Source organism: Scyliorhinus torazame, chromosome 8 (assembly GCF_047496885.1).
Source record: "Scyliorhinus torazame isolate Kashiwa2021f chromosome 8, sScyTor2.1, whole genome shotgun sequence".
NCBI lineage: Eukaryota > Metazoa > Chordata > Chondrichthyes > Carcharhiniformes > Scyliorhinidae > Scyliorhinus > Scyliorhinus torazame.
Genome location: NC_092714.1, coordinates 130,541,881 through 130,569,652, shown reverse-complemented (window position 1 = coordinate 130,569,652; position 27,772 = coordinate 130,541,881). Strand labels below are relative to the sequence as shown.

The window sequence follows — 27,772 nt, the reverse complement described above, 5'->3', positions numbered from 1 at the left end:
TTTCGTTTTGAGTAGGGCGCTGATAGTGAAAGTAGAGGATACTGAGTATTTGGCAATAGCCATTTCGGACTACGCCCCGCATTGTGTGGACTTGGAGATGGGGGGAGGAGAGGGACCTGCGCCCGCTGTGGCGCTTGGAGGTGGGGCTGTTGGCGGACGAGGAGGTGAGTGAGCGGGTCCGAGGAAGTATAGAGAGGTACCTGGAGACCAACGACAACGGGGAGGTCCGAGTGGGGATGGCATGGGAGGCACTGAGGGCCATCCATTAGGGCCCACAAGGAGCGGAGGGAGCGGGGGGGCAGAGGGAGAGGCTGGTGGGGAAGATGGTGAGGGTAGACAGGAGGTATGCGGAGGAGCCCGAGAAAGGATTGTTGAGGAAGAGGCGTAGCCTCCAGGCCGAATTCAACCTGGTGACCACCAGGAAGGCGGAGGTGCAGTGGAGGAAGGCCCAGGGGGCGATTTACGAGTATGGGGAAAAGGCAAGCCGGATGCTGGTGCATCAGCTTCGGAAGCGGGACGCAGCTAGGGAGAGTGTGGCCACAAACAGGAGGAGGTCCGAGTACTTTTGGCTGCACCAAGGAACGAGACAGGGGTGTCCCTTATCCCCCCTGCTCTTCGCACTGGCTATGCCACTGAGGGAGTCAAGGAACTGGAGGGGGTTGGTGCGTGGTGGGGAGGAGCATAGGGTGTCACTTTATGCGGACGACCTGCTGCTGTATGTGGCGGACCCGGTAGGAGGAATGTCGGAGGTAATGAGGATTCTTAGGGAATTCGGGGACTTTTCGGGGTACAAGCTCAACATGGGGAAGATCGAGCTGTTCGTAGTTCATCCAGGGGAGAGGGGGATTGGCGAGCTCCCACTAAAAAAGGCGGAGAGGAGCTTTAGGTATCTGGGAGTCCAGGTGGCCAGGAGCTGGGGGGGCCCTGCATAGGCTTAATTTCACAAGGCTGGTGGAGCAAATGGAGGAGGAGTTCAAGAGGTGGACGCGTTGCCGCTGTCCTTGGCGGGTTGGGTGCAGTCAATCAAAATGACGGTGCTCCCAAGGTTTTTGTTCCTGTTCCAGTGCCTCCCGTGTTTACCCCAAAGGCTTTTTTCAGGCGGGTTAACAGGAGTATAATGGGGTTTGTGTGGGCGCGAGGGACTCCGAGGGTGAGAAGGGTGTTTCTGGAGCGGAGTAGAGATAGGGGGGGGGACTGGCTCTGCCCAACCTCTGTGGATACTACTGGGCCGCCAACGCGACGATGGTGCGCAAGTGGGTGATGGAGGGGGAGGGGGCTGCATGGAAGAGGCTGGAGACGGCGTCCTGTGTGGGTACGAGTCTGGGGGCGCTGGCAACTGCGCCGCTGCCGATCCCTCCAAGGAGTTATACCACGAGCCCGGTGGTGGCGGCTGCCCTCAAAATTTGGGGGCAGTGGAGGCAGCACAGGGGGGGGAAGTGGGGGCCTCGGCAGGGACCCCATTACGGGGGAACCACCGGTTTACCCCAGGAAGAATAGGTGGAGGGTTTGCGGGGTGGCACAGGGCAGGGATACGAAAGTTGGGGGACCGGTTTGTGGACGGGAAGTTCGCGAGCCTGGGTGAGCTGTAGGAGAAGTACGGGCTCCCCCCGGGGAACGGAGGTAAAAGGTAAGTGGAAGGAGGAGTTGGGAGAGGAAATTGTGGAAGGGGCGTGGGCAGATGCCCTGGGGAGGGTGAACACTTCCTCATCGTGCGCGAGGCTCAGTCTCATACAGTTTAAAGTGCTGCACAGGGCACACATGACCGGGACAAGGATGAGTCGGCTTTTTGGGGGTGAGGACTGTGGTGATGTGCATCACTGTAAATACATGTAAGCTAGACAGACACTAGAGGGAGCACCAGAAATATCACACACACACACTCAACCAATAGATAAGCTACATGGGAGGCAACCAATGGACATTCACGATACACAAAGAGGTGACACGACCACAGGGGGGCATTACACCAACCGATACATAAAGGACACGACACACATGATTAGCCCCTTTGGCCAGTGGAGACAGTCAGTGAGGAGAGGCACAGGGTTGATTGATTATCACACCCACCATGTGGAAGACAGCAGCTGGTCAGTCAGTTTAGGTAGCTATAATAGGATTAGCAGTAGTGTCGAACTCAAGTTATAAAAGTGTACATAGTGTAAATAAATGAGTTGAAGTTATTTACACGTCTCGACCTTCCTTGACAAATGCAACACAAGGAAGCCGCTTATGTCACGAAGGAAACATAACAAACAAGGACAGGTGTGTTAGGTGTTCAGGGAGCCCAGCAAATCACACCCATATGTTCTGGGCATGCCCATCGCTGGAGGAATTTTGGAAGGGCGTAGCGAGGACGGTGTTGAGGGTGGTAGGATCCAGGGTCAAGCCGGGCTGGGGGCTGGCAATATTTGGGGTGGCAGAGGAGCCGGGAGTGCAGGAGGCGAAAGAGGCCTGTAATTCTGGCCTTTGCGTCCCTGGTAGCCCGGCGAAGGATTCTTCTTCAGTGGAAGGATGCGAGGCCCCCAAGTGTGGAATCCTGGATCAGCGATATGGCAGGGTTTATTAAGTTGGAAAGAGTGAAATTCGCCTTGAGAGGGTCGGTACAAGGGTTCTTTAGGCGGTGGCAACCGCTCTTAGATTTCCTGGCAGAGCGGTAGACATTGGTCAATGGCAGCAGCAACTCGGGGGCGGGGTGGGGACTTTATTTTTTGTTATTTACACTGGAGGGTCTGAGGGGGTGTATATACTTGTTGTATTAAGTTGGGGTGTTAATGTTAATTTATTATTTATGTACGGGGGGGAGGGGGGTATGGAGGGTTGTTTTTCTGGACTGTGTTTTGTACTTAACCTTTTTCATTTTCATTTCTTTTCTTTTTCATTTTGTTATTGATATTTTATGAAAACCTTTAATAAAAATTATTTTTATAAAACTTCCATGCACTCTACCTAAATATCTGCAAGAAGGCTGCAACCCTTTAAACAGCTGTTAAACCATAACAAGAAACTTGAAAAACTTGCATGGATTTAAAAACTTTGAAAGGTTCGCATTGGGATTTTCATACTAAATAGTGATTGGCATACCATTCTGCCTTCATTAGCAAAAAAGGGAAGCAATAAACAAGAGGAAAGGGGAAAGCAAAAATAGGCATGCAAGCTCACAGCTGGAAATTACTGCAGTTTCACAAGCATTACATAACCCAGAAACTATGACAGAATTTCCCATTTTCTATTCAATGAAACCATCAAGCACATGAATTTCTGTTAAAAGGCCAGGAGTGAAGTATATTGTAACTTTAAACATGTTGGTAACAAGTGCATGACTCTTTTTAAAACAGTAAGCAACAAAACAATTCCTGACCATCTGTCGACCACAAAGACAAATGCGCTTTGTCATCACTCATCGTGCTAGCAAATGGCTGTGAATGCCAATGCAAATCAAGTTTGTAACATTTCTCCACATCCTCCTATAAAATAGCAAAGATGACTCAGAGCTTTTCTAGGACACAACCAACTGAACAGGCTAGGCCACAGAATATTTACTTAAAAGGGGTTCTGTGCAGATTCCACTCTCAAATTGTTCAAAATGGCACTTGCATATTTTATTAGAAAAATCACAGTTCATTCAATTGGTCCAATTTCCATTTTTACTCTTAGGTGCAAGGACCAACTGTGCAATCTTGTTTGTTTCCAGGTTCCTCTCCATGAATATCTTTGAATGGCTGTCCAACAGCAGACACCCCAAAATAAATTTTGTAAGATGACTTCTTTCTCCCACACCCCCACAAAAAAATAAAACATAATCTAGCATGTTCAACATTCACTGTGTGGAATTGCATTCAGCTCCAAAACTGCAGAAAGCTTATATAAGTCATGTTAAAAATGTAGTTCTACCACTGAGCATATTTGGTTTTCAGCAAAGGATTAATTATTGTTTGATGATAATGATCACTATTCCCGAGAGGTGGGTTTGATGTGCCAATGTTAAAGTGCAGTGTTTCACACTAGTCTATTAATAGGTTATCTGGAAGATCTCTGCTTAGTTATTGGTGGGAAAAGATTATTGGTTCTTTAACGGACGACACATGCAACAGATGGGCTAAAATATTCATTTCAGTGCCTCCAGTGTAGTGAAACATCTGGGGTTCTGCAGGTTTTAGTCAATGTGAGCTCAAAGAGTTGAAGAAGACAGCACTTATGCAGGAGAATGCGAATGGGCACATATTAAGATTTCCACTTGCACATTCAGCCACAATGGCACTAACCCATTTCAAAACACCCCCAACACACCTCTTGGACTACAGCAATGATTATAGGGCCACTGGCTTTAGGGAAGAGGAGTGCCATGGCCCAATCTGAGCAGAAAAGACAGACGCCCATACCAGTTATGGTAACTTCACAACTCCATTACTTGCAAGTGACAGGATAACATGTTTTCTGTTAATTGATTAATGTCACTGCATATGTGTGCGCAAGTAAACAATCGAGAAAAGGGTTTCCAAACCCGTTTGTGTACACAATGTCTTTTTATCTTTACCCATTGATAAAAAAAACATGCGGCTCATGATAATTGAAATGGATATGGGTGCCATTGGCAATCCCTTGCCAATCTATCCATAATTGTGCTGTATGGCGGTGAGCATTCTCCTTGAACCGCCACTGCTCATATGGAAAAGGTACTTCTCAATGTCACTGACTAACAAATTCCAGGATATTCATCTGGCATCCATGAAGGAATCGGGACATTTGATCCAAGTCAGGATGGTATATAAGCTGGAGGGTAATGGGCAGCAATGGTATTCCCATGCACCGCTGCCACTAGGTAGTGGAGGTCGTTGAAGAAACATTGGAGAGCCGCTGCAGTGCATTCATTGTGTACTGGTGCTGAAGAGAATGGACATCTTTGCAAATAGACGAGAAGCCACTCAGCATTTCACTTCTGAAATCAGCAGTACTGAAGAGCTTCAATTGTAAGAACCTTTATCTCATCATGAATACCCTTAATACACCAACTTGTGCAGCATATGAAAGCATGATGGCAATTGATAACAGGAATTATGGAACAAGGAAAGCTCATTCCTTTCTCAGACCACCTACCTTCCTCTCTTGCATGAACTCTATCTAACCCATTACATCTCTCATAGAAAAGTTCTATAATTCACAACCTTATATTTCAACTTTGTAGTTCAACAGCACTGCTGTTTTGCCAGTTGGTCATCTGCATTTAGATTCCCCTACGTAGAGGATACTGCATTGGCAGCAGTGAAGTACAACAAAAACACTGCTTAACCTGAAAGGAGTATTTGGGGCCTTGAACGGCGAGGAGGGAGGAGGTAATGGGGCAGGTGTTACACCTTCTGCAATTGAAAGGGAAAGTGCTGTGGGAGGTTGGGCATGGAGGTGTGAACCACTGTGTCACAGAGGGAGTGATCCCTGTGGCATTCTGGTTGAGGGGGATGGGAAACTAGGAGAATGGGATGGAGTCCTTGCATGGAGAGGGATGCAAGGAGCTGCAGTCGAGATTGCTTTGGGAATTGGTAGGTTTTTAATAAGTGAGGCCTTGCTAGAGGATGGGAAATGTTTGGCTGCAAGAAAGAGAATCACATATGGCCAGAACCTGGAGAACGTCACAACAAATACGGCCAGTTAGGCTGGGCAGGAAACAAGGCGGAGAAAGAATTTACAAGGAATCAGTGCACAACGTAATTGGGTCACAAACACACAGTTCTCTACATGCGTCCCACCAAACAGTTGGTTCTTGCAAAGTTTGTATGTTTTGGGCCTTTTTTTGTGCAGAGGGAATCATAAGACACTCACACAGAAAGAGCTAATGTGGATGTAGAACGCAACCCTTGTAATACTTCTGCCAATAACTCAAACCACAGCAATGTATAAAGGCTGCCTGCCAACTCTGTTGACTTTCTCATGGATTTTTCTTTACACCAGCATGGGGGCCATGTCAATGATCATCAGAAGAGTTCTTTACACCTCTGAACATATGGAAGTGGGTATGTAATGCATCAGAGGCCACAACATTTGTACAAGAAAGAGGTTAGAGCAAGGTTGAGTGGGTGGAGGGCTGCATGAGACTGGCCATAAAATATTAAGATCTTAAAATTAAACATGCTATTGCTATTTACCACAATTCAATTACACAACACTAAAACTGAACATTATTGAAGTTCAATGCCAAAAGGAGTGTGTGGAGTTGCGGTATGGAGCTGCTTCACTGGTGGGGCATATGCAATGGCATTGAGTTTCAAAGTATTATTAAAGATTTGTGCTGTTTAAAGTCAGTATTCAGATTAATATTGAGAATTCAATTAGAGAGAGTCACCTGCTAGAATTAAAGAGAAGTGGCACAGGAAAAAAATAACCACAACGTGATAGCCTGTGCAAGAATGTGCAGATAGATTACACACCCACACAGGTATCAGCCTTGGCTCAGTGGCTGCAATCCAGTCTACGTCAGACAGTTCTGGGTTTGTGCAGCGCACCCTTGTATAGTTTGGTTCATTGTTTCTCATTCCTTCATGGGGTGTGGGGATCACTGGCAAAGCCAGTGTGTGCAACCCATATCCAACTGCCCTTCAGAGGATGGTAGAGTACTGCCTTCTGCCTCTGTGTGCTGAAGGTACTCCCACAGTGATGTTAAGTATGGAGTTCCAAAGGGGGCATGGTTAGCATTGCTGCCTCACTGCGCCGAGGTCATGGGTTCGGTTATGGCCCCAGGTCATTGTTTGTGTGGAGTTTGCACATTCTCCAGTGTCTGTTTGGGTCTCACCCCCACAACCCAAAGATGTGCAGGGTAGGTGAATTGGCCACTCTAAATAGCCCCTCAATTGGATTTTTTTTTAATTATGGAGTTCCAAGATGTTCACCCAGCAATAAGGGACAGTTGCAATGCAGGGTGGTATGCCACTTATGGGGAACTTGTTCCCACATGCCTATTGTACACATTATTAGGACAACACAGAGCATTACTTTCATCTGACGTGCACTATGCCTAACCTGGGTCGTTGGTGACTTTGAGTTACTAAGAGTGCCAATCGGAGCACAGAATTTAGAATCAACTTTAGAAATGTTATAAGATTGATCGCAACCCTATCAGAGGGTATGGAACAATCTACTTATGCAAGTTAAATGGAATAAAACAGACCAAACCGAGAGTTTGTGATTTCTATTTTCCCCCCATTTTTGGCAATACTTTAGCTTTTTAACATTTAGTAAGATTTATTTTATGCAAGTTTCAAAGATGGAGCAGATGTAGTCATGCAAAATAACCCATAGACCACAATCACTGCACAATTGAAATTCTCTTTGGGGGAGGGGAGAAATCACCTGACATGTATAGCTCTCCCCATTCAAACATTCACCTTGATATTTACACCTCTGCATTCATACAGGAGCTCACGAAAGAACATTGGTTCAAATTCTACACAGTCTACTGAGTTGTAAGTTGTGGAGGATGCAAGGCGGCTTCAGAGTGATTTAGACAAGTTGGGTGAGTGGGCAAACATGGCAGATGCAGTACAACATGGCTAAATGTAAAGTTATACACTTTGGTTTAAAAAGCAGAAAGGAAGAGTATTATTTAACTGGTGATATATTGGGAAGTGTGGATGTACAAAGGGATCTGGATGCCCTTGTACACCGGGAAATGAAAGTGGGGAGGCAGATGCAGCAAGCAATTAGGAAGGAAAATGGTATGTTGGCTTTCATTGCAAGAGGATTGGAGTTCAAAAGTAGTGTCTTATTGCAGCTATACAGGGTTTTGACAAGACCACGCCTGGAGTGTTGCATGCAGTTTTGGTCTCCTTATTTAAGAAAGGATATATTTGCCATAGAGGGAGTACTATTAGGCTGATAATGTGGCTGGCAGGGGAGTGTCATAGAGAGATTGACTCGACTGGGCCTGAATCCTCTGGAGTTTAGAAGAATGAGAGGAGATCCGATTGAAATGTGATAAAATTTTAATGGAGCTGAACAGACTAGATGCAGGCAGGAAGATTTCCCAGAGTGGGGAGCCGAGAACCAGGGAAATGAAAAATGAAAATCGCTTATTGTCACAAGTAGGCTTCAAATGAAGTTACTGTGAAAAGCCCCTAGTCGCCACATTCCAGCGTCGGTTTGGGGAGGCTGGTACGGGAACAGTACGGGACAGGGAACAGGGGGTACAGTTTCAGGATACGGGATAGAACATTTAGGACTGAGATGAGGAAATATATTTTCACTCAAAGGGTGGTGAACCTGTCAAATTCTCAACCACAAAAGGCTGAGTTTCTCGAGGCCAAGTAACTGGGGAGAAAGCAGGAATATGGCATTGAGATAGAAGATCAGCAATGATCATATTGAATGGCGGAGCAGGTTTGAAGGGCTGAATGGCCTACTCCTAATATCTATGTCTATGTCTCAATGTCACCCAATATAGAGAACTGAAAATCTGTCAAAGGAATCATGATGTTTTATGCAGTACATGAAAAGTAGCACTTTTAATAGTTTCCAATGATTATTTCATTTTAAAAAAAGTAGAGAATTGGTACTGCTGACTTGCGCTGGTAATTATATTTAGTTTGAAACAAAGAGGAATATTTTCTGTTGCACCCCCTAATGAGAAACATTTGATTCCTGTGGTTTCCTCAGTACCAATATTAACTGCTTTGATGAACACACAAAGGATCAAAAAAATCTAAATTTGAAAAGAAAAATGCATATGCAAGGAATTGTTCTCATCAGAAATTCACTTTCTACTGTCACTGTTGAACTGATAACTGGCCATTGCAAAGTAATTGTGGGCTTAGTTTCAAATGTCAACTATTCTCAGCTAATAAAACCCCACTCCATAGCACAAACATACTGCTGCTAACAAAGCTATAACACATGGAAATTTTCCAACATCAACTACACTATAAATTAGTTTCTGCTACAGACTACACAACTTGCCCATTTTTCCATGTTTTAAAGTGGCATCCTCATTCCCCAGTGACGGGTATAGCTGGTTGTTAGGCAAAGTATTGAGTGTTGTTAGCAACATATAACACAATGACACCAGCTGCTATGTGATGCCATCATTCACTTTCATTCTCATTGCCTCATGGCAGTTGTACGAGATGAAGGGTGAGTGAGTAACAAATGAAGTTGGTTGACACCAATAACATAAGGTTCTACTTCAATCCAGTATCTCACCCACAATTATGAACAAACTGATTTGCAAGTGTAAAAAAAATGCAGTACTCGGAGGTCTATCTGCAATTACCAATCGCATATTCCTTTTAGTTAGCACTGGCACATTTTTTAAAAGAATTTTAATAGATGCATGCATCGCTGGCAAGGCCAGCATTTGTTTCCCATCCTAGATTGTCTTTGAAGGCTAGCCTCCTTCTTGAGCTACTGCAATCCATCTGGCGTAGATACACGCCACAATGAATGCCCGAGGGTTTGAGGATTTGGACTCAGCAACAGTGAAGGAACAATATATTTCCAAGTCAGGATGGCACTTGGCTTGGAGGATAACTTGGAGGTGGTGTTCCCATGCAACTGCTGTCTCCATCCTTGGTGGTAGAGGTCATAGGTTTGGAAGGTGCTATGAAAGGAGTCGCAACCTTTTGGGACAGAAATTTTGCAGATTTCTGCAGTTGTGTGTGGGAAAAAGAGCGCAGTGAATTTTCCCTAAATTGCATAGTTCTAATCTCAAAACTATGTTCAAAAAGCAATAACACAACAGCATTATAAATAACTAGAACTCGAGCTGTTTTCATTCTGTTCAAATATTTTTAGTACTTCATCTTATAACTTGTCATGACACCATAGTTTACAGTTTGGTCTTTTTATTTCAGTCGTCATTCAAAAAATAAGATACTGAAGAAGTGAACAAACCGAACAAGGTGTTGTAAGAGTGCAATAAGTGGCATATATCATGATTACTTCATGCTGAAACCCAGCCTATCAGCATTGTCAAGAGGATGGCCCATTAGCACCTTCTCAAGGACAAGGTTGGATTGGCAATAGTGCTGGCTTTACCACTTCTGTTGTCAATATTCCAAGATTAATTTTAAAATTCTGATTTAAGCCCAGGATGATAGAGTGAGACAGATCATGATCCATTTCCATTGGAACCAAAGCAATTCTTCATACCATAATAATATTCTATGGCTGTCCACAAAGCACTCAAGGCTATCATTTATCTAATGCCAGAAGATTAATAAACAGGATTAAAATCAACAAAACAATTATATTCTTGCAGACACGAGAGAGGTCTTTCTAACAATCTGGAGATAACAATACTTTATCTTGCATTCCATGAGACTAATTATTGTGCATCCCACAGTTAATGTCAGAATATTTTTCCTTTAACCATTAACTTAATGGGTTGGCACTTTTTAGCAATTTTATTAAATATATTTGAAATTAATAAATGACTTGATCTTAACAGGTTAGGAAGGTACAAATCCTAAGATCTGCACGTTTTCCCCGTAAATGCGTGGGTTTCCTCCGGGTGCTCCGGTTTCCTCCCACAGTCCAAAGACATGCAGGTTAGGTGGATTGGCCATCATCAATTGCCCTTCATGACCAAGAAAGGTTGGAGGGGTTATTGGGTTACGGGATAGGGTGGAAGTTGCCATGATATGCAGACATGCAGAGAATGATATACAGACAGGTACAGACAGGCAGCTAATGAACACAGAGAACAGGACATGACCAATGAGCAGGCAGGACACTTAGGGGTGGTATCTCACTATAAAAGGCACGAGGCACTCACACTCCGCCTCTTTCCACTGATGAACATCTACAGTGAGTCAGGGTGTATTTACAGTATTACACCTACAGCATGTGGCTAAGAGCTAGTCTGGTTCAGTCAGACAGAGTAACCACACTTAGGTTAGCAGAGAGTCGAACTCATAGAGAACTGTGCTACTGGTTCAATAAATCAGACTGAACTAACTTCAAGGTCCGGAGTATCTTTTGGTTAAAGTGACGAATGTGATATAAAATAGTTACTTTAGAGATACTAGTTAATGTAATGTAGAAATAAGCCACTTTGATTCTGGCAGTTAGGGACAAAGGGGTTTGAGACCGCATGGAAAAAGCAGGAAGAGGTGTGTCTATGAGAGTGATGCTGCATTGATAGGGGCCAGAGAAAGGGATTGGAAGTGAGCCAATCAGAATAGATCAAACAGGTCAGGAAGGGACATAGGCTGACCTATGTCCGTCGAGTATGTGAAACTTGATACCATTTGAATTGATTTTACAGAGATCCCTTTGTCTCTTTGTTCAGTCGTTTTTCTGGAGCTTAAGAGGCTGGATGTCTCTAATGTTTCTGTAAGATGACTTAAGCTTGCAAGCTAAATAAATAACTTCTTTTTACGTGCGAATCCATCTCAACTTTTATTGAGGCCAGACTGACAGAGAAAGAAATTTGGGAATCAACAAAAGCTGCATCCAGTTTCAGCCTGTGTTATCCCAGAATACAAAACACGACATGCTACCAGGAGACTGCTTAATCTAGGTGTTTACCTCAGTCCGTTCCGTGACAACCAGCGAATGTATCCCGGCACCATGGAGAAGATTCAGGCTCCTCACCAGCTCAGGACCTCCGGCAATCTCAGTGCCAACTGGCGGACATTCAAGCAAAGGTTTCTGCTGTACATCGAAGCTTCAGACCTCGTGGGTGCATCTGATGCAAGGAAGAACGCGCTTCTCCTCTCAACAGCGGGTGATCAAGCCATCGAACTCTTCAACTCTTTTCACTTCACCGAAGGCCAGGACAAGACAAAGCTGCAGACCATCCTGGACAAGTTTGACAGTCACTGTGAAGTGGACACCAATGAAATCTTCAAGCGCTACATATTCAAACAGCGTCTACAAGGTAAAGATGAATCTTTCAACTCCTTCTTAACTAACCTCCGCCTGCTAGCGCTGTCCTGCAACTTTAGTGATATTGCTGACTCCATGATCAGAGACCAAATCGTTTTTGGAGTTCACTCTGATCCTCTGAGAGAGCAGCTATTGAAAATCAAGCATATGACCCTGCCAGTCACGATTGAAACATGCACAGCGCATGAGCACGCGAAAAATCGCTATGCCCAGTACAAATCGACTGAAAATGAGAAACTTGCCTCCCACGGGGCAGAGTGTGTGCAGGTCATCTCCCGGATGCAGAGCCTCGGCATTGATGAAAGCGGCCATTTTGCGTGCTTTTCCCGGGGCCCCACGCATGCGCGATGCGAACGGGATAACGAAGCGGCCGACACCCGCACTGCGCATGTGCGACGACGCACAGAGCGTCAGGACACCGACATCATGACGTGCTCAAACTGTGGCAACGCCCACTTAAAGAAGCACTGCCCTGCAAGAGGCAGGCGATGTTTAAACTGCGGGAAGCCTGGAAGCCTTATGCAGGTCTGCACCATCAGTCAGGGGTCAGCACTCGCAATTCCGACGACGGCGCGTTCAGAATGTGCAACAACGATTACAGGATTCTGATCCTGGCAGCACAATGGATTCAGAGGAAGAATGCCTCGACTCCGCCGACTGTGGACATCATTACCAAATGTGAATATGCCACATCCAACTCATCACAAGTTCAAACCATCCTTGCTGTGGATTCTGCGGACGAATGGCGTGCGGTGATGCAGGTCAACCACTGCTCCATCCAGTTTAAGCTGGACACAGGTGCTTCTGCCAACCGCCTCTCACAGGCAGATTTCAAACGCATCAAGAAGCCCCCAAAGTCCTTTCATCAGCCTGCAGGCCCCTGGGCTACAACGGAAATGCCATCACGGCACTCGGATTGTGCCATCTACTCGTCTCCAACCGGAGCACCCATGCACGGTTACATTTTGAAATTGTCAAGCCAGAGAGGGCATCCCTACTTGGCGCGCATGCCTGCAAGCAGCTGAACCTCGTGCAGCGGGTTTACTCAACGACATCCTCCAATGTGGATCTTCAGGCCGGCATTGACGACATCCTCTCTCAGTATCCGGATGTGTTCGATGGGATGGGCACGCTGCCATATCGATACAAGATTATGCTACGACCTGATGCCAAGCCAGTGATCCACGCACCACGCCGGGTCCCGGTTCCACTGAGGGAGTGCCTGAAGGCACAGCTAGAGGATCTTCAGCAACAGGGCATCATTTCCAAGGTAACCAAACCAACTGATTGGGTCACATGGTATGTGTTAGAGAGCCTTCGGGAGACCTGCGCATCTGCATTGATCCCAAGGATCTCAATAAGAATATAATGCGTGAACACTACCCCATCCCGAAGCGGGAGGAACTCACCAGGCACACGCACATTTTTTCACCAAGTTAGATGCATCACATGAATTTTGGCAAATCCAGCTGGATGAGTCCAGCCGAAGGCTCTGCACCTTCAACACACCGCTTGGCAGATACTGCTATAATTGCATGCCGTTTGGCATTGTCTCGGCATCGGAGATCTTCCATTGCAACATGGAGCAGATGATGGAGGGCATTGAAGGGGTTCATGCGTATGTGGACGACATCAACATATGGTCCACGACCCCCGAGGAGCATGTTTCCCGACTCCAGCAGGCATTCCGCCGTGTCCCATGCCAATGGCTTGAAGCTGAACAGGTCCAAATGTTGCTTTGGCATGTCGACACTCACGTTCCTAGGTGACCAGATCTCTCAGCAGGACGTGCGCCCGGACACAGACAAGGTCAAAGCCATCGAAGCCATAAAGGTCCCTGAAGACAAGAAGGCGGTGTTGCGCTTCCTGGGCATGGTCAATTTTCTGGGCAAGTTCATCCCAAACCTGGCCTCACACACCACGGCCCAACGAAACCTGGTGAAAAAGTCCACTGCCTTCGAGTGGAAGGCGGCCCATCAGGCAGAGCGGTTGGAGCTGAAAGCCAAGCTCACCACTGCACCCGGCTTGGCATTTTCCGACCCGACAGGGAGACGAAGATCTCAACAGATGCGAGCCAGGATGGCCTCGGTGCAGTCTGCTTCAACGCGATGGCACTTCATCCTGGGCAACGGTAGCCTACGCATCGAGGGCCATGACGCCCACCGAAACAAGGTATGCGCAAATAGAGAAGGAATGCCTGGGTCTTCTCACTGGCATTCTCAAGTTTCACGACTATGTCTACGGCCTGCCGACATTCACTGTCGAGACGGATCATAGGCCTCTGGTCCACATTATCCACAAGGACCTGAACGACATGACGCCTCGGTTGCAGCGCATCCTCCTCGAACTCAGAAGGTACGACTTTGACTTCGTGTACACGCCTGGAAGCAGCAACCGTTCCAATAGGGCGTATTTCAGCAGCTTGGGAAACCCTTTCCACACCTTCCGTGCAAAGTCCCTCACTTGCAAATACCTAAACTCACTTCCCTCCGTGAGCTCTACCCTCTTCCCGCAGCTCTTCCAGGCCTGTGAACCTCTCCCCCAAATATAAATCCCTTGCACTCATCAACACCTCTCTCCACCTTCCATACATACCATCCATCTCCCCCAGCTTGAACTTATGGTTTTCACACAACGGTGTTAACATCGACATCCCCTCCATCCTAAAGAGTCTGCTCAGTTGGTTCCACACCCTAATTGTGGGCTGTACGACAAGGCTCCCAGTACATCTCCTCAGTACCAGTGGTAGCGCCACCGTCAACATGGCCCTCAGGCTAGACTCCCTACAGGACTATTCCTCCAGCCTAACCTGTTCCAACCCCTCTCCTTCCCACCATCGCCTCACTTTCTCCACATTCGCTGCCACGTAATAGTGCAGCAGATTCGATAAAGCCAATCCCCCTTTCTGCCTCTGTCGCAGGACCCTCTTTACCCTTGGCACCTTCCCCGCCCATATAAACTCCGAAATCAGTGTCCAGCTTCCGGAAAAAACCTTCGGAATAAAGATCGGGAGAGTCTGGAAAAGGAATAGATGAACCTTGGCAGGACATTCATTTTCACCACTTGGACCCGCCCCACCAGTGTCAGATGTAGCGAATCCCATCTCCTAAAGTCCTCCTTTATCTCCTCCACCAACTTTCTTCAGTTCTATTTGTGAAATGGCGCCCACTCCCCCGTCATCTGGGTCCCCAGATACCCAAATCTATCCTGGCTACCTTAAATGGCAACACCCGTAAATTAGCCCCTCGATCTTCCTCATTCACCGGAAACCCCTCGCTTTTTCCTACCTTCAATTTAGAACCCAAGAAGGTCCCGAACTTCTCTAATAAGCCCATAATTCTCCCCATACTCTACAGCATGTCTGGCACATACAACAGCAGGTCATCTGCCTACAGCGACCCGGTGCTCCGTACTCCCCCTCCTGTCACTCTGCCGACCCCCGAAGGGCCATCGCCTAGGGTTCTATGGCTAGCGCAAACAACAGTGGCGACAGCGGGCACCACTGCCTCATTCCCCTGTGCAATCCAAAATTCTGTGAGCTCATTTTGTTTGTCCGTATACTCGCTACCGGAGCCACATACAGCAGACAAACCCATGCCACAAACTTCGGCCCGAACCCAAACCTTCCCAGGACTTCGAACAGATACCACTGCTGTTCGCCCCAGCGATCGAGCCACTGGCGATTGCACTCAGGGCGGCAAAGAACTGAAAGGATATCCGGAGAGTGTACAGAGAGCACAGAGTCTTGCTCTATGCAGATGGCCTGGTCCTCTACATCCTGGATCCGCAAGGCAGCATGGAATGAATCATGGCGTTCTTGAGAGAGTTTGGAGCCTTCTCAGGCTACAAACTCAACACGACAAAAGTGAGGTCTTCCCAGTGAACCCACAAAGGGGAGGGGCAGAACTGGAGGGAATGCCATTTAAACAGGCCTGACATAAATTCCGCTATCTGGGGATCCAAATCGCTCATGGCTGGACAAGGATTCACAAATTAAACCTGACCACTCTAATGGAGAAAGTTAAAAAGGGCTTGCAGAGATGGGACACACTCCCACTCTCTCTGGCAGGGAGTGCGCAGACGATAAAGATTAACATACTGACTAGGTTCCTCTTCCTGTTCAGATCCATTCCGAGCCACATCCCCAAGGCCTTCTTCGATTCATTCGGAAAACTGATCATGACGTTTGTATGGCTTGGGGGGGGGGGGGGGGGGGGGGGGGGGGGGGGGGGGGGGGGGGAAGAGATATGAAGAGAGAAACGCAAGGATCCCAAAAAGAATACTGCAGAGAGCGAGAACCATAGAGGGTCTAGCCCTCCCAAACCTGCAATATTGCCACTGGCAATCCCCATCTGCAATAACCACAGGTTCACGGCAATGACGATGGACACCACCTTCAAAAGGTGGAGACAGGATGGAGGGACGCTGACAGTTAAGGGCTTCTACTCTGATAACAGACTGAAAACACGCGAGGAACTAACAGAGGGGTTCCAGCTGACCGGGGGGAAATGAACAAGATACATATAGGTTAAAAACTTCTTACGTAAGGAAACGAGGACATACCCACGACCACTGCAACAGTCGTTGTTAGAGGACCCACTAAACATGGACATCTTAGGGAAGGGGAACTGCGGCGACATGTATGGCCGATTACTGGGGAGGGCAAACACGCAAATGGATGAGACAAGAGAAAAATAGGAGGACGACTTTGGGCTTGAAATAGGGTGGGGACTCTAAAGCAAAGCACTGTACAGGGTCAACACCACCTCCACTTGTGCAATGCTAAGCCTCATGCAGCTGAAAGTGATGCACAAAGCCAACTTAACTAGAACCCGAATGAGCACGTTCTTTCCGGAGGTGGAGGATAAATGCGAATGGTGCCAAGGAGGCTTGGCCAACCAGGCCCACATGTTCTGGTCTTGTCCCAGACTCGTCAGGTTCTGGGCAGCCTTCTTGTGGGGACGAGGATGGAGAAATGCCCAAGAGTGGCAGTCTTTAGGGTCTCAGAACAACCAGATCTATTCATGGGGAGGAGGGCTGACATCCTTGCCTTTGCCTCCCTAATCGCCCGCCGGAGAATCCTGCTCGGCTGGCGATCAGCACCCAAAGCTGCAGACTGGCTGTCCAACCTGTCAGAATATCTCCAGGTGGAGAAAATCAAATTCGCCACCCGGGGGTCGGAAGAGGGCTTCTACAAAATGTGGGAGCCATTCACTCAGTTGTTCCAAGACCTGTTTGTAGCCAACAGCCAGTAACCCGGAGGGAACTGGAAGCTACAACATAATAACGTATGCCAGGGGGAGGGAACAATTAAACGTAGAAACCAACCAAGATCAGCAAGCAAAAATACACCGCATCACACCAATCACACAAGAGAATACAGGAGCTGAAGAGAAAAGGGGGCACGCCAGATGACTAAAAGGGGAGGGGAAGGGGATCGAGAAGAATGGGGTGCGGGTGGGTAGGAGAGTGGGGGACCCGGTTGGGAATAAACAGTCACTGGAGAACGCAAAACAAGAAACCGCGACGGATGTAAATAGGTAAAAACAACCAATGTATATACAATTTATCCTTTACTTTTTAGGTTTTATTGGGTTTTCTTTATCATTATTGTACTTTTTCATTATTTCACTCCTGTTACTTCTCAATGTATGTTCACAATTACCTGTGTCTTGTATAGCTTAAAAGTCGTAAATAAAAACACTTAAAAAAAAGAAAATGGAAGCAAAGTGCTCTGCGATTTGGCGCCAAAAGCAAATACCTAGAAGGGGGAGGGGGTCATGCAGAGCGCGTGACCTGCTTTCTGTTGCCGCTTATGGCCCCAAGACTGCACACAGCCTTATTTATTTTCATTTGGAAGGTATTACACTTTTGATCCATGGATCTTTAAGGCAGCCTGTACCTTTAATTCAGGTAGTAGAAAGCAGTGGCCTGTGCCTTTAATTCAAGCAGAAGCCTGTGCTGGTTCACACTGGAATTGGAGACTGTTCAGCACCAATGACAAAGATTAGCTGTGATGTGGAGATGCCGGCGTTGGACTGGGGTGAGCACAGTACGAAGTCTTACAACACCAGCTTAAAGTCCAACAGGTTTGTTTCGATGTCACTAGCTTTCGGAGCGCTGCTCCATTAGCTGGGCCTTCGTTTGATCGATTTGACTGGTGACCAATGAATTGGTTCAAAAGGCTGTGCTCTGCCTGGTAACAGGTGATGTTTTGATCTGGTCCCACTGGAATGAACAGTCATTGTGTTTAAACTTACAAACCTGTTGACTAATTATTGGGCAGCCAAGGGCCAAAGATTTGGGGTATTGTTTATAAGAACTGTTGGTTAATTGACTTGAGTTGTGACTCTGGGATTTGTGGGGCTATAAAACTGACTGCACACTTGCTCAGGGTATTACAAATGTGGCAGCGGCCACCATTCTCAAAATAAAAAAGTCGGTAGCAGCCTTTGGCCATTTCCCCTGTGATCGGGAACACTGTGGGAACAGCGCGACCAGCCATTCCACAACCCTCCCAACCCCACCCATGGGCATGACCTGCACTTTGAAAACGCTGTCTAGATGGTATTGAACATGTGTTGATGGATCTGCTCTTATCCGGACAATTGTAGCGTGTTCCATCATAATTGAAGATGGTAGAAAAACTTTGGGGAGCCAGGCAGTGAGTTATTCACCACTGTATTCCTCTGACTGGTTCTTGTAGCGACAATAGCCAGTCCAGTTAGGCTTCTGATCACTGGTAATCCTCAAATTGTTGATAGTGGGAGATTAGGTGATCATAATATTGTGGAATGTCATCCCTTGTTGAAGATGGCCATTGCCTGGCACTAGTATGGCGTGGATGTTATGTGCCACTTGTCAGCCCAAGCCTGGATATTGTCCAGGACTGCTTCAGTATCTGAATTACAAATGGTGCTGAAAATTGCGCAGTCATCAGCAAACCTCTGACCACATGATGGAGGAAAGGCATTGATGACGAAAGGCATTGATGACGCAGTCCAAGCCTGGATATTTTCCAGGTCCTGCTACATTTGGACATGGACAGCTTCAGTATCGGAGTTGCAAATGGTGCTGAACATTGTGCAGTCATCAGCGAACATCCCCACTTCTGACCTCATGATGGAAGGAAAGTCACTGATGAAGCAGCGGAAGATGGTTGGGCCTAAATACTACCCTGAGAATCCCCTAAGCTGATGCCCTGGAGATGTGATAACTGACCTCCAACAACCACAACCATCTTCCTTTGTTATTGAACCCATATAGTGGAAATATATTTCAGGTTACAGGGATGATCATCTCCACATTGTTCCTCAGGTAAGTTTTGCTTTTTGTTCTGAAGTGGGGATGTTTATAAAGTCTTTGGTTTTCAAGCACTGAACCCTCCCGCTTTCTGGGGGACTTTTTCAGTTCCAAGTCATTGCTAATACATTGATTACTCACCTTTGTCCTTGTTCTTTTCTTTCCCCAATGAGTCCAATTTCCGTCTTAATGACTTTTTCCGTTTTTGTCCATCTGTAAATAAAATAACAAAATTTAAATTATTGAAACAATGATTGCAGTTACGTGTCCAGGAAATTTAAGGACAATCTCCAGAAAATATTTAAGTCATTACGTGATGCAAAATACATAACAAAACATTTTAAGTTCAAACAAAATTAGGATCTGTGCAATGTTTTGAGTCTTTTCTTCCTTCCTTACTCTGGGTTTTTTGGCTTTCATATTTTATAATTATTTTCACTGCCATCGCCCTTATGTGAACTAGCCTTGATATCCATGCAGATTACTACAATATGGCAAGGATAATGTGACAGGATAACCTTCTGCTAATTTAGGCTTAAACAGTCACTCCCTCCACCACCAACTGCAAAATACAGTAACAGAATATCATTTATGACTTTGACATAAGCCATTTCGGTACTGTGGCAGGGACGGAAACCAAACCGGAGAAAGTCAAACATATTCTCAGAAAGATCAGCAGTGTTGGGAGGTATCTACACACTTATGGACATTGGAAAGAAAAGGGAGGTTTGGAGATGAAAGGGATCAAGATTTTTTTTTCAGGAGGGGTGAAGGTGGCATCTAATGGAGAGAGAATCATCGAACCCCACAGTGCAGAAGGAGGTCATTTAGCCCATCAAGTCTGCACCGACCCTCTGAAGCAGCAGCCTACCTATGTCCACTTCCCCGCCCTATCTCCGTAACCCCACCCGGCACATCCTTGGGCAACTTCTGCTAACATGGCACACCCCCACCTTCTAAAGGACTACTAGGGAAAATTGTTAGCTTGCTAGCAATGCCCACACCCCAGGAACAAATAAAAAGAATGATTTGAACGACTGGAATCATCCCGCACTATTAAAAAGGACATTACCTGCAGTCTATAAGGAGTATTACAATATCACACATCAAGATTCCATTTTGGGCTCTGATAATCATATTTAATCATAAATAGAACAGTAATATACCACAGTTCCAGGGAAGCAAAATGCTCACCACATCTATGGTCAATTTCTATTAGGTTGAATGAACATTTATGCACTCAGTAGTTCTTCTCTGCTTCTAACTACTGTGGGAGCAACCTAGTTGATTCAAACACATTCTTTCAGCTTATTTTAAATACCTTTTGAGATGAGTAGCCAAGATTTCCTAGGCTACTATCAGCTGACCTGTCAGTTAAACACAAAAGTCAACTGCTCACATTATATTAGGTATGAATTACATGGCTCAGTTCCTGTCTCAAACCTGTAACTATGGGAAAACCAAACATACTTCAATACTTGTACTGATTTCGGGGACCTCCAGTAACGGGGATGTGCTCAGCAGTCGCAGATCAGGTGGCACTCCTCCGAAAGACAAGAAAATAGGCACGTTTAGCACAAATTAGCCCACAAAAACTGATCTAAAACATCCCCTCGCCCTCAACAATACAAAGAACAGCAAAGATGCCGGGAAGCAGCAGTTCCTGAGGCCGCAGAGACACCAGAAAGGGCAGGAGCAGCGAGCGAGTGGGTCAGCGGACTCAGGAGCCAAGGGGTCCATGGCTACTCCCAAGAGAGGGTGACCAGCGACCCAAAAAACATGCTTCGCCATCCCCTAAGAGGATGGATGGAAGACATTCCTCACTAGAGAACTGATAGAGATGAAGGAGAACTAAGACAAAAATCAAGGCAGCAGCAGAGGCACTGGGGAATATAATAAAGAACTGGAGAAAGTCTCGATGGACCAAAGCAACCGAATCATCGCCCTGGAGGCTGATGGAGACTCAGGGAAACCTGAAAGGGAAGGTGGAGGACCAGGAAAACTGGTCGCGACGCCTGAACATTAGGATAGTGAGCTTACCAAAAGGGATCAAGAGCAGAGAACAAACCGACTATGTGGCCCAGCTGCTGGAGTACCTAGTGGGGAGAATCAGCTTCCTGAAGCCTCCGGAGATCAACAGGGCCCATGAGTTGCTCCGGCCGAAACCCAAGGCCGGGAGCAGCCATGAGCAGTCATTGCCAAGTTACACCGATACTAGGACCGGGAAAGGATCCTTCACTGAGCCAGTCAAACGAAGGCTTGCAGCTGGGAGGGACACATGATCAGAGTCTATCAGGACATTGGGCAGACCTGGCAAAGTGCCAGGCAGAATTTAGCAGGGCAAAGTCAGCCCTGTACAGGAACAATATCAAATTCGGGATGCGGTACCGAGCGAGGCTCTGGGTAAAGTACCAGAACAGATAACATTATTATTATTTTTTATTTTTAAAAAAATATATTTTATTAAAGTTTTTTGATCAAACAAAAATTTCCCATTTTACAACTTTATAATAATATATACATTGATCGTTTTTTAAATAAATAATATGCTGACTAACGGCAACTGCCAATAACAAAATAAGAAACAACAGAAATAATAACTAAAATAGTAACTTTATGAAATCAAATATAAATAACTAATATATAAACACACACATAAAACCCCTGAAGACCCAAATGAGCCCCCCCCCCCCCTGGGCTGCTGCTGCTGCCTTTCCTATTTTCCCTTATCACTCTGCGAGATAGTCGAGGAACGGTTGCCACCGCCCGGTGAACCCTTGAGCTGAACCTCTTAATGCATATTTTATCCGCTCCAGTTTTATAAACCCTGCCATGTCGTTGATCCAGGCCTCCACACCCGGGGGCTTAGCTTCTTTCCACATAAATAGAATCCTTCGCCGGGCTACTAGGGACGCAAAGGCCAAAACATCGGCCTCTCTCTCGCCTCCTGCACTCCCAGCTCATCTGCAACCCCAAATATAGCCAACTCCCAGCTTGGTTTGACCCGGACCACCACCACCTTCGAGATCACTTTTGCCACACCCACCCAGAACCCATGCAATACCGGACATGATCAAAACATGTGGGTGTGGTTTGCCGGGCTTCCCGCACATCTCCCGCACCTATCGTTCACTCCAAAAAACCTACTCAGCCTAGCTCCCGTCATATGCGCCCTGTGTAGAACCTTGAATTGTATCAGGCTGAGCCTGGCACACGAGGACGAAGAGTTTACCCTACTTAGGGCATCTGCCCACAGCCCCTCCTCAATCTCTTCCCCCAGCTCCTCCTACCATTTTCCCTTCAGCTCCTCTACCATCGTCTCCCCCTCGTCTCTCATTTCCCTATATATATATATCTGACACCCTACCATCACCCACCCATGCCCCCAAAATCACTCTGTCCTGGATCTCTTGCGCCGGGAGCTGCGCAAATTCCCTCACCTGTTGCCTCACAAATGCCCTCACTTGCACATAGCGAAATGCATTCCCAGGTGGCAACCCATATTTTTCTGTCAGTGCTCCCAGACTCGCGAATGTCCCGTCTAAGAACAAGTCCTGCAATTTTGCATTTCCTGCTCGCTGCCAAGATTTAAATCCCCCATCTATCCTTCCCGGGACGAACCTATGGTTGTTCCTTATCGGGGACCACACTGAGGCACCCGTCACTCCCTTATGTCGTCTCCACTGCCCCCAAATTTTCAGAGTTGCCACCACCACTGGGTTTGTGGTGTATCGGGGAGAACGGCAACGGCGCCGTCGCCAGTGCTTTTAAGCTAGTTCCCCTACAGGACGCCATCTCCAGTCTTTTCCACGCCGCTCCTTCCCCTTCCCTCATCCACTTACATATCATTGACACGTTGGCGGCCCAATAATAATCACTTAGACTTGGCAGTGCCAGTCCCCCTCTGTCCCAACTGCGCTGCAGGAACCTCCTCTTTACTCTTGGGGTCTTTCCAGCCCACACAAAGCTCATAATACTCTTGTCCACCTTCTTAAAAAAGGCCTTTGTAATCAGTACAGGGAGGCACTGGAACACAAAAAGAAACCTCGGAAGGACCACCATTTTAACCGCCTGCACCCTGGCTGGTAGCCAAACCTAAAAAAGGTCAACAAAGCATTCAAACCCTTCTACGGGGGGGCTGTACACCTCCCAGCCCCCAATGGTGACTCAGGAATGAAACAGTTCCTTGAAGGACTGGATATAAGAGTCGTTGGGCATGATAGGAAGAGGGGGCTGGAAGCACCACTAGAACTGGCACAGGTCATGGAGAGCCTGAGCTCCATGCTGGTCACAAAGACGCCGGCACCCAGCAGGTTCCCGGTGGCCTTCTACAAACAATTTGCGACAGCACTGGCCTCGCACTTGAGAGAGATGTTCACAGGCTTGCTACCGAGGGACACCTTGCCTCCAATGCTAATTCAAGCCTCAATCTCGCTGATACCCAAGCCAAAGACCCAACCGAATGTGGATCCTCCAGACCCATTTCGCTGCTCAATGTGGATGCAAAAATACTCACAAAACTCCTGACTAGCTGGAGAAATAAGTACCAGAGGTTATTGCAGAAGACCAGAGGGAAGGGTAGACAGCTAACAGCGAACATCAGGTGATGTTAGCTGATGTGCTAATGACCCCATCCGGGGAGAGAATACCAGAGGTGATCATCTCTCTGGATGCAGAAAAGGCCTTTGACAGAGTCGGGTGGAAGTACCTCATTAGAGCAGTTTGGGCTGAGGAGAGGGTTCACCTCATGTGTGAAATTCCCTATGGCATGCATACGGACAACATCAAAAGCTCTGAATACTTCCAACTGCACAGAGGCAGGTGAGTTCTCCCAGTGAGCCAGAGAAGACACAGCCAGAGTGAGACAGCAAAGAGTGAGTTTGGGAATTTGAATCTAGGTGGGAATTCGAAGCTGGGTTGGGAAGAGGTGCTTTTTATCCTTGGTAAGTGACTGGGAAGTAGTTTTTCTGTTTTCTTTTCATTGTTATATTTATTTATTTTTTCTTAGTTTTTTTTTTTGAAATTGTAGTTGTTGAAGTTAACCGAAGGTTTAAGACATGGCAGGAGATCCCAGACCTGTGACATGCTCCTCTTGTGCGATGTGGGATCTCAGGGACACGTCCACGGTCCCTGGCTCCTTCACATGCAAGACGTGTGTTCAGTTGCAGCTCCTGTTAGACTGCTTGATGGCGCTGGAGCTGCGGATGGATTCACTTTGGCATCCGCGACGCTGAGGACATCGTGGATAGCACGGTTAGCGAGTTGGTTACACCGCAAGTGAAAGTTACTGAGGGAGATAGAAAATGGGTGACCAAAAGACAGAGCACGAGTAGGAAGGCAGTGCAGGTGTTCCCTGCGGTCATCTCCCTGCAAAACAGATATACCGCTTTGGATACTGTTGAGGGAGATGGCTCACCAGGGGAAGGCAGCAGCAGCCAGCTTCATGGCACCATGGCACCATGGCTGGCTCTGCTGCGCAGCTGAGCAGGAAGAAGAATGAGCAGGAAGAAGAATGGCAGGGCTATAGTGATAGGGGACTCAATTGTAAGGGGAATAGACAGGCGGTTCTGCAGACGCAATCGAGTCTCCAGGATGGTATGTTGCCTCCCTGGTTCAAGGGTCAAGGATGTCTCTGAACAGCTGCAGGACATTCTTGGGGGGGGGGGGAACAGCCAGCTGTGTGGTGCACATAGGCACCAACGACAGAGGTTAAAACGGGACGAGGTCCTACAAGCTGTATTCAGGGAGTTAGAAGTTAAACTAAAAAGTAGGACCTCAAATGTAGTAATCTCAAGATAGTCAGAGTAGGAATGTCAGGATAGATAGGATGAATGCATGGCTCGAGAGATGGTGCAAGAGGGAGGGATTCAAATTCCTGGGGCATTGGAACCGGTTCTGGGGGAGGTGGGACCAGTACAAACCGTATGGTCTGCACCTGGGCAGGACTGGAACTGATGTCCTGGGGGTGGCAGGGTTTGCTAGAGCTGTTGGGGAGGGTTTAAACTAATGTGGCAGGGGGATGGGAACCGATGCAGGAAGTTGGAAGATAGGAAAACAGGGACAGAAACAAAAGACAGTAAGGGGGAAAGTGTAAGGCAGAGAAGCCATAGTCAAAAATCAAAAAGGTCGACAGTACAAGGTACAGTGACTGAGGGGAGCTCAGTGAATAGGACCAGTAATACTAAAAGGAATAAAACAGGAATTAAAAACATTAATGGTAAACGACACGGCAGGTTGTTACATGAAGATATGGGTTCAACGACAAGGAAAATTAGGAGAAAAGTTAAGAGGAAATATAACTTAGGAGAGGTTACTGATCGAGGTGTTAAAATTGAAAACCGATATAAAAAACCCAACATAAGTGTACTTTACCTGAATGCTCGTAGTATTCGGAATAAGGTAAATGAGTTGATGGCGCAAATCATCGTGAATGACTATGATTTAGTGGCCATTAATGAAACATGATTAAAGGATGGTCACGACTGGGAGTTAAATAGTATAAACTATTCGGAAGTACAGAGTGGATGGTAAGGGAGGTGGTGTAGCTCTGTTATTTAAGGATGACATCCGGGCAATAGTAAGGGATGACATCGGTGCTATGGAGGATAAGGATAAGGTTGAATCCATTTGGGTGGAAATCAGGAATAGTAAGGCGGAAAAGTCACTGATAGGAGTAGTCTATAGGCCACAAAATAGTAACATTATGGTGGGGCAGGCAATAAACAAAGAAATAACAGATACATGTCGAAATGCCACAGCAGTTATCATGGGGGATTTTAATCTACATGTAGATTGGTTTAACCAGGTCGGTCAAGGCCGCCTTGAGGAGGAGTTTATAGAATGTATCCGCGATAGTTTCCTAGAACAATATGTAATGGAACCTACGAGGGAATAAGCGGTCCTAGATCTGGTCCTGTGTAATGAGACAGGATTGATTCAGGATCTCATAGTTAGGGATCCTCTCGGAAGGAGCGATCACAATATGGTGGAATTTAAAATACAGATGGAGGGTGAGAAGGTAAAATCAAGCACTAGTGTTTTGTGCTTAAACATAGAAGATTACAATGGGATGAGAGAAGAACTAGCTAAGATAGACTGGGAGCAAAGGCTTTCTGGTGAAACAGTTGAGGAACAGTGGAAAAACTTCCAAGCGATTTTTCACAGTGCTCAGCAAAGGTTGATACCAACACAAGAAGGAAGGATGGTAGAAAGAGGGAAAATCGACTGTGGATATCTAAGGAAATAAGGGAGAGTATCAAATTGAAGGAAGAAGCATACAAAGTAGCAAAGATTAGTGGGAGACTAGAGGACTGGGAAATATTTAGGGGGCAACAGAAAGCTACTAAAAAAGCTATAAAGACGAGTTAGATAGATTATGAGAGTAAACCTGTTCAGAATATAAAAACAGATAGTAAAAGTTTCTACAAATATATAAAACAAAAAAGAGTGGCTAAGGTAAACATTGGTCCTTTAGAGGATGAGAAGGGAGATTTAATAATGGGAGATGAGGAAATGGCTGAGGAACTGAACAGGTATTTTGGGTCGGCCTTCACAGTGGAAGACACGAATAACATGCCAGTGACTGATAGAAATGAGGCTAAGCCAGATGAGGACTTTGAGAGGATTGTTATCACCAAGAAGGTAGTGATGGGCAAGCTAATGGGGCTAAAGGGAAACAAGTCTCCTGGCACTGATGGAATGTATCCCAGAGTGCTAAAAGAGATGGCGAGGGAAATTGCAAATGCACTAGTGATAATTTACCAAAATTCACTAGACTCTGGGGTGGTCCCGGCAGATTGGAAATTAGCAAACATGACACCACTGTTTTAAAAAGGAGGTAGGCAGAAAGCGAGTAATTATAGGCCAGTGAGCTTAACTTCGCTAGTAGGGAAGATGCTGGAATCTATCATCAAGGAAGTAATAGCGAGGCATCTGGATGGAAATTGTCCCATTGGGCAGACGCTGCATGGGTTCATAAAGGGCAGGTAATGCCTAACTAACTTAGTGGAATTTTTTGAGGACATTCCCAATGCGGTAGATATCAGGGAGCCAATGGATGTGGTATATCTGGATTTCCAGAATGCCTTTGACAAGGTGCCACACAAAAGGTTGCTGCATAAGATAAAGATGCATGGCATTAAGGGTAAAGTAGTAGCATGGATAGAGGATTGGTTAATTAATAGAAAGCAAAGAGTGGGGATTAATGGGTGTTTCTCTGGTTGGCAATCAGTAGCTAGTGGTGTCCCTCAGGGATCAGTGTTGGGCCCACAATTGTTCACAATTTACAGAGATGATTTGGAGTTGGGGACCAAGGGCAGTGTGTCCAAGTTTGCAGACGACACTAAGATAAGTGGTCAAGCAAAAAGTGCAGAGGATACTGGAAGTCTGCAGAGGGATTTGGATAGGCTAAGTGAATGGGCTAGGGTCTGGCAGATGGAATACAATGTTGACAAATGTGAGGTTATCCATTTTGGTAGGAACAACAGCAAAAGGGATTATTTAAATGATAAAATATTAAAACATGCTGCAGTGCAGAGAGACCTGGGTGTGCTAGTGCATGAGTCGTAAAATGTTTGTTTACAGGTGCAACAGGTTATTA

At 46.4% G+C, this 27,772-nt stretch overlaps 1 protein-coding gene across 6 annotated transcripts in view; it reads right to left on the bottom strand.

Moving 5' to 3' along the window:
- LOC140428111 (rho GTPase-activating protein 6) overlaps positions 1-27,772 on the bottom strand; it is a 1,113,012-nt gene that overhangs the window by 196,642 nt on the left and 888,598 nt on the right. For all 6 annotated transcript variants that reach the window (XM_072514181.1, XM_072514179.1, XM_072514180.1 and 3 more), the window contains one exon: positions 19,315-19,386. In XM_072514181.1, the coding sequence (XP_072370282.1) occupies positions 19,315-19,386 (72 nt within the window). The remainder of the gene's footprint in view (positions 1-19,314; positions 19,387-27,772) is intronic.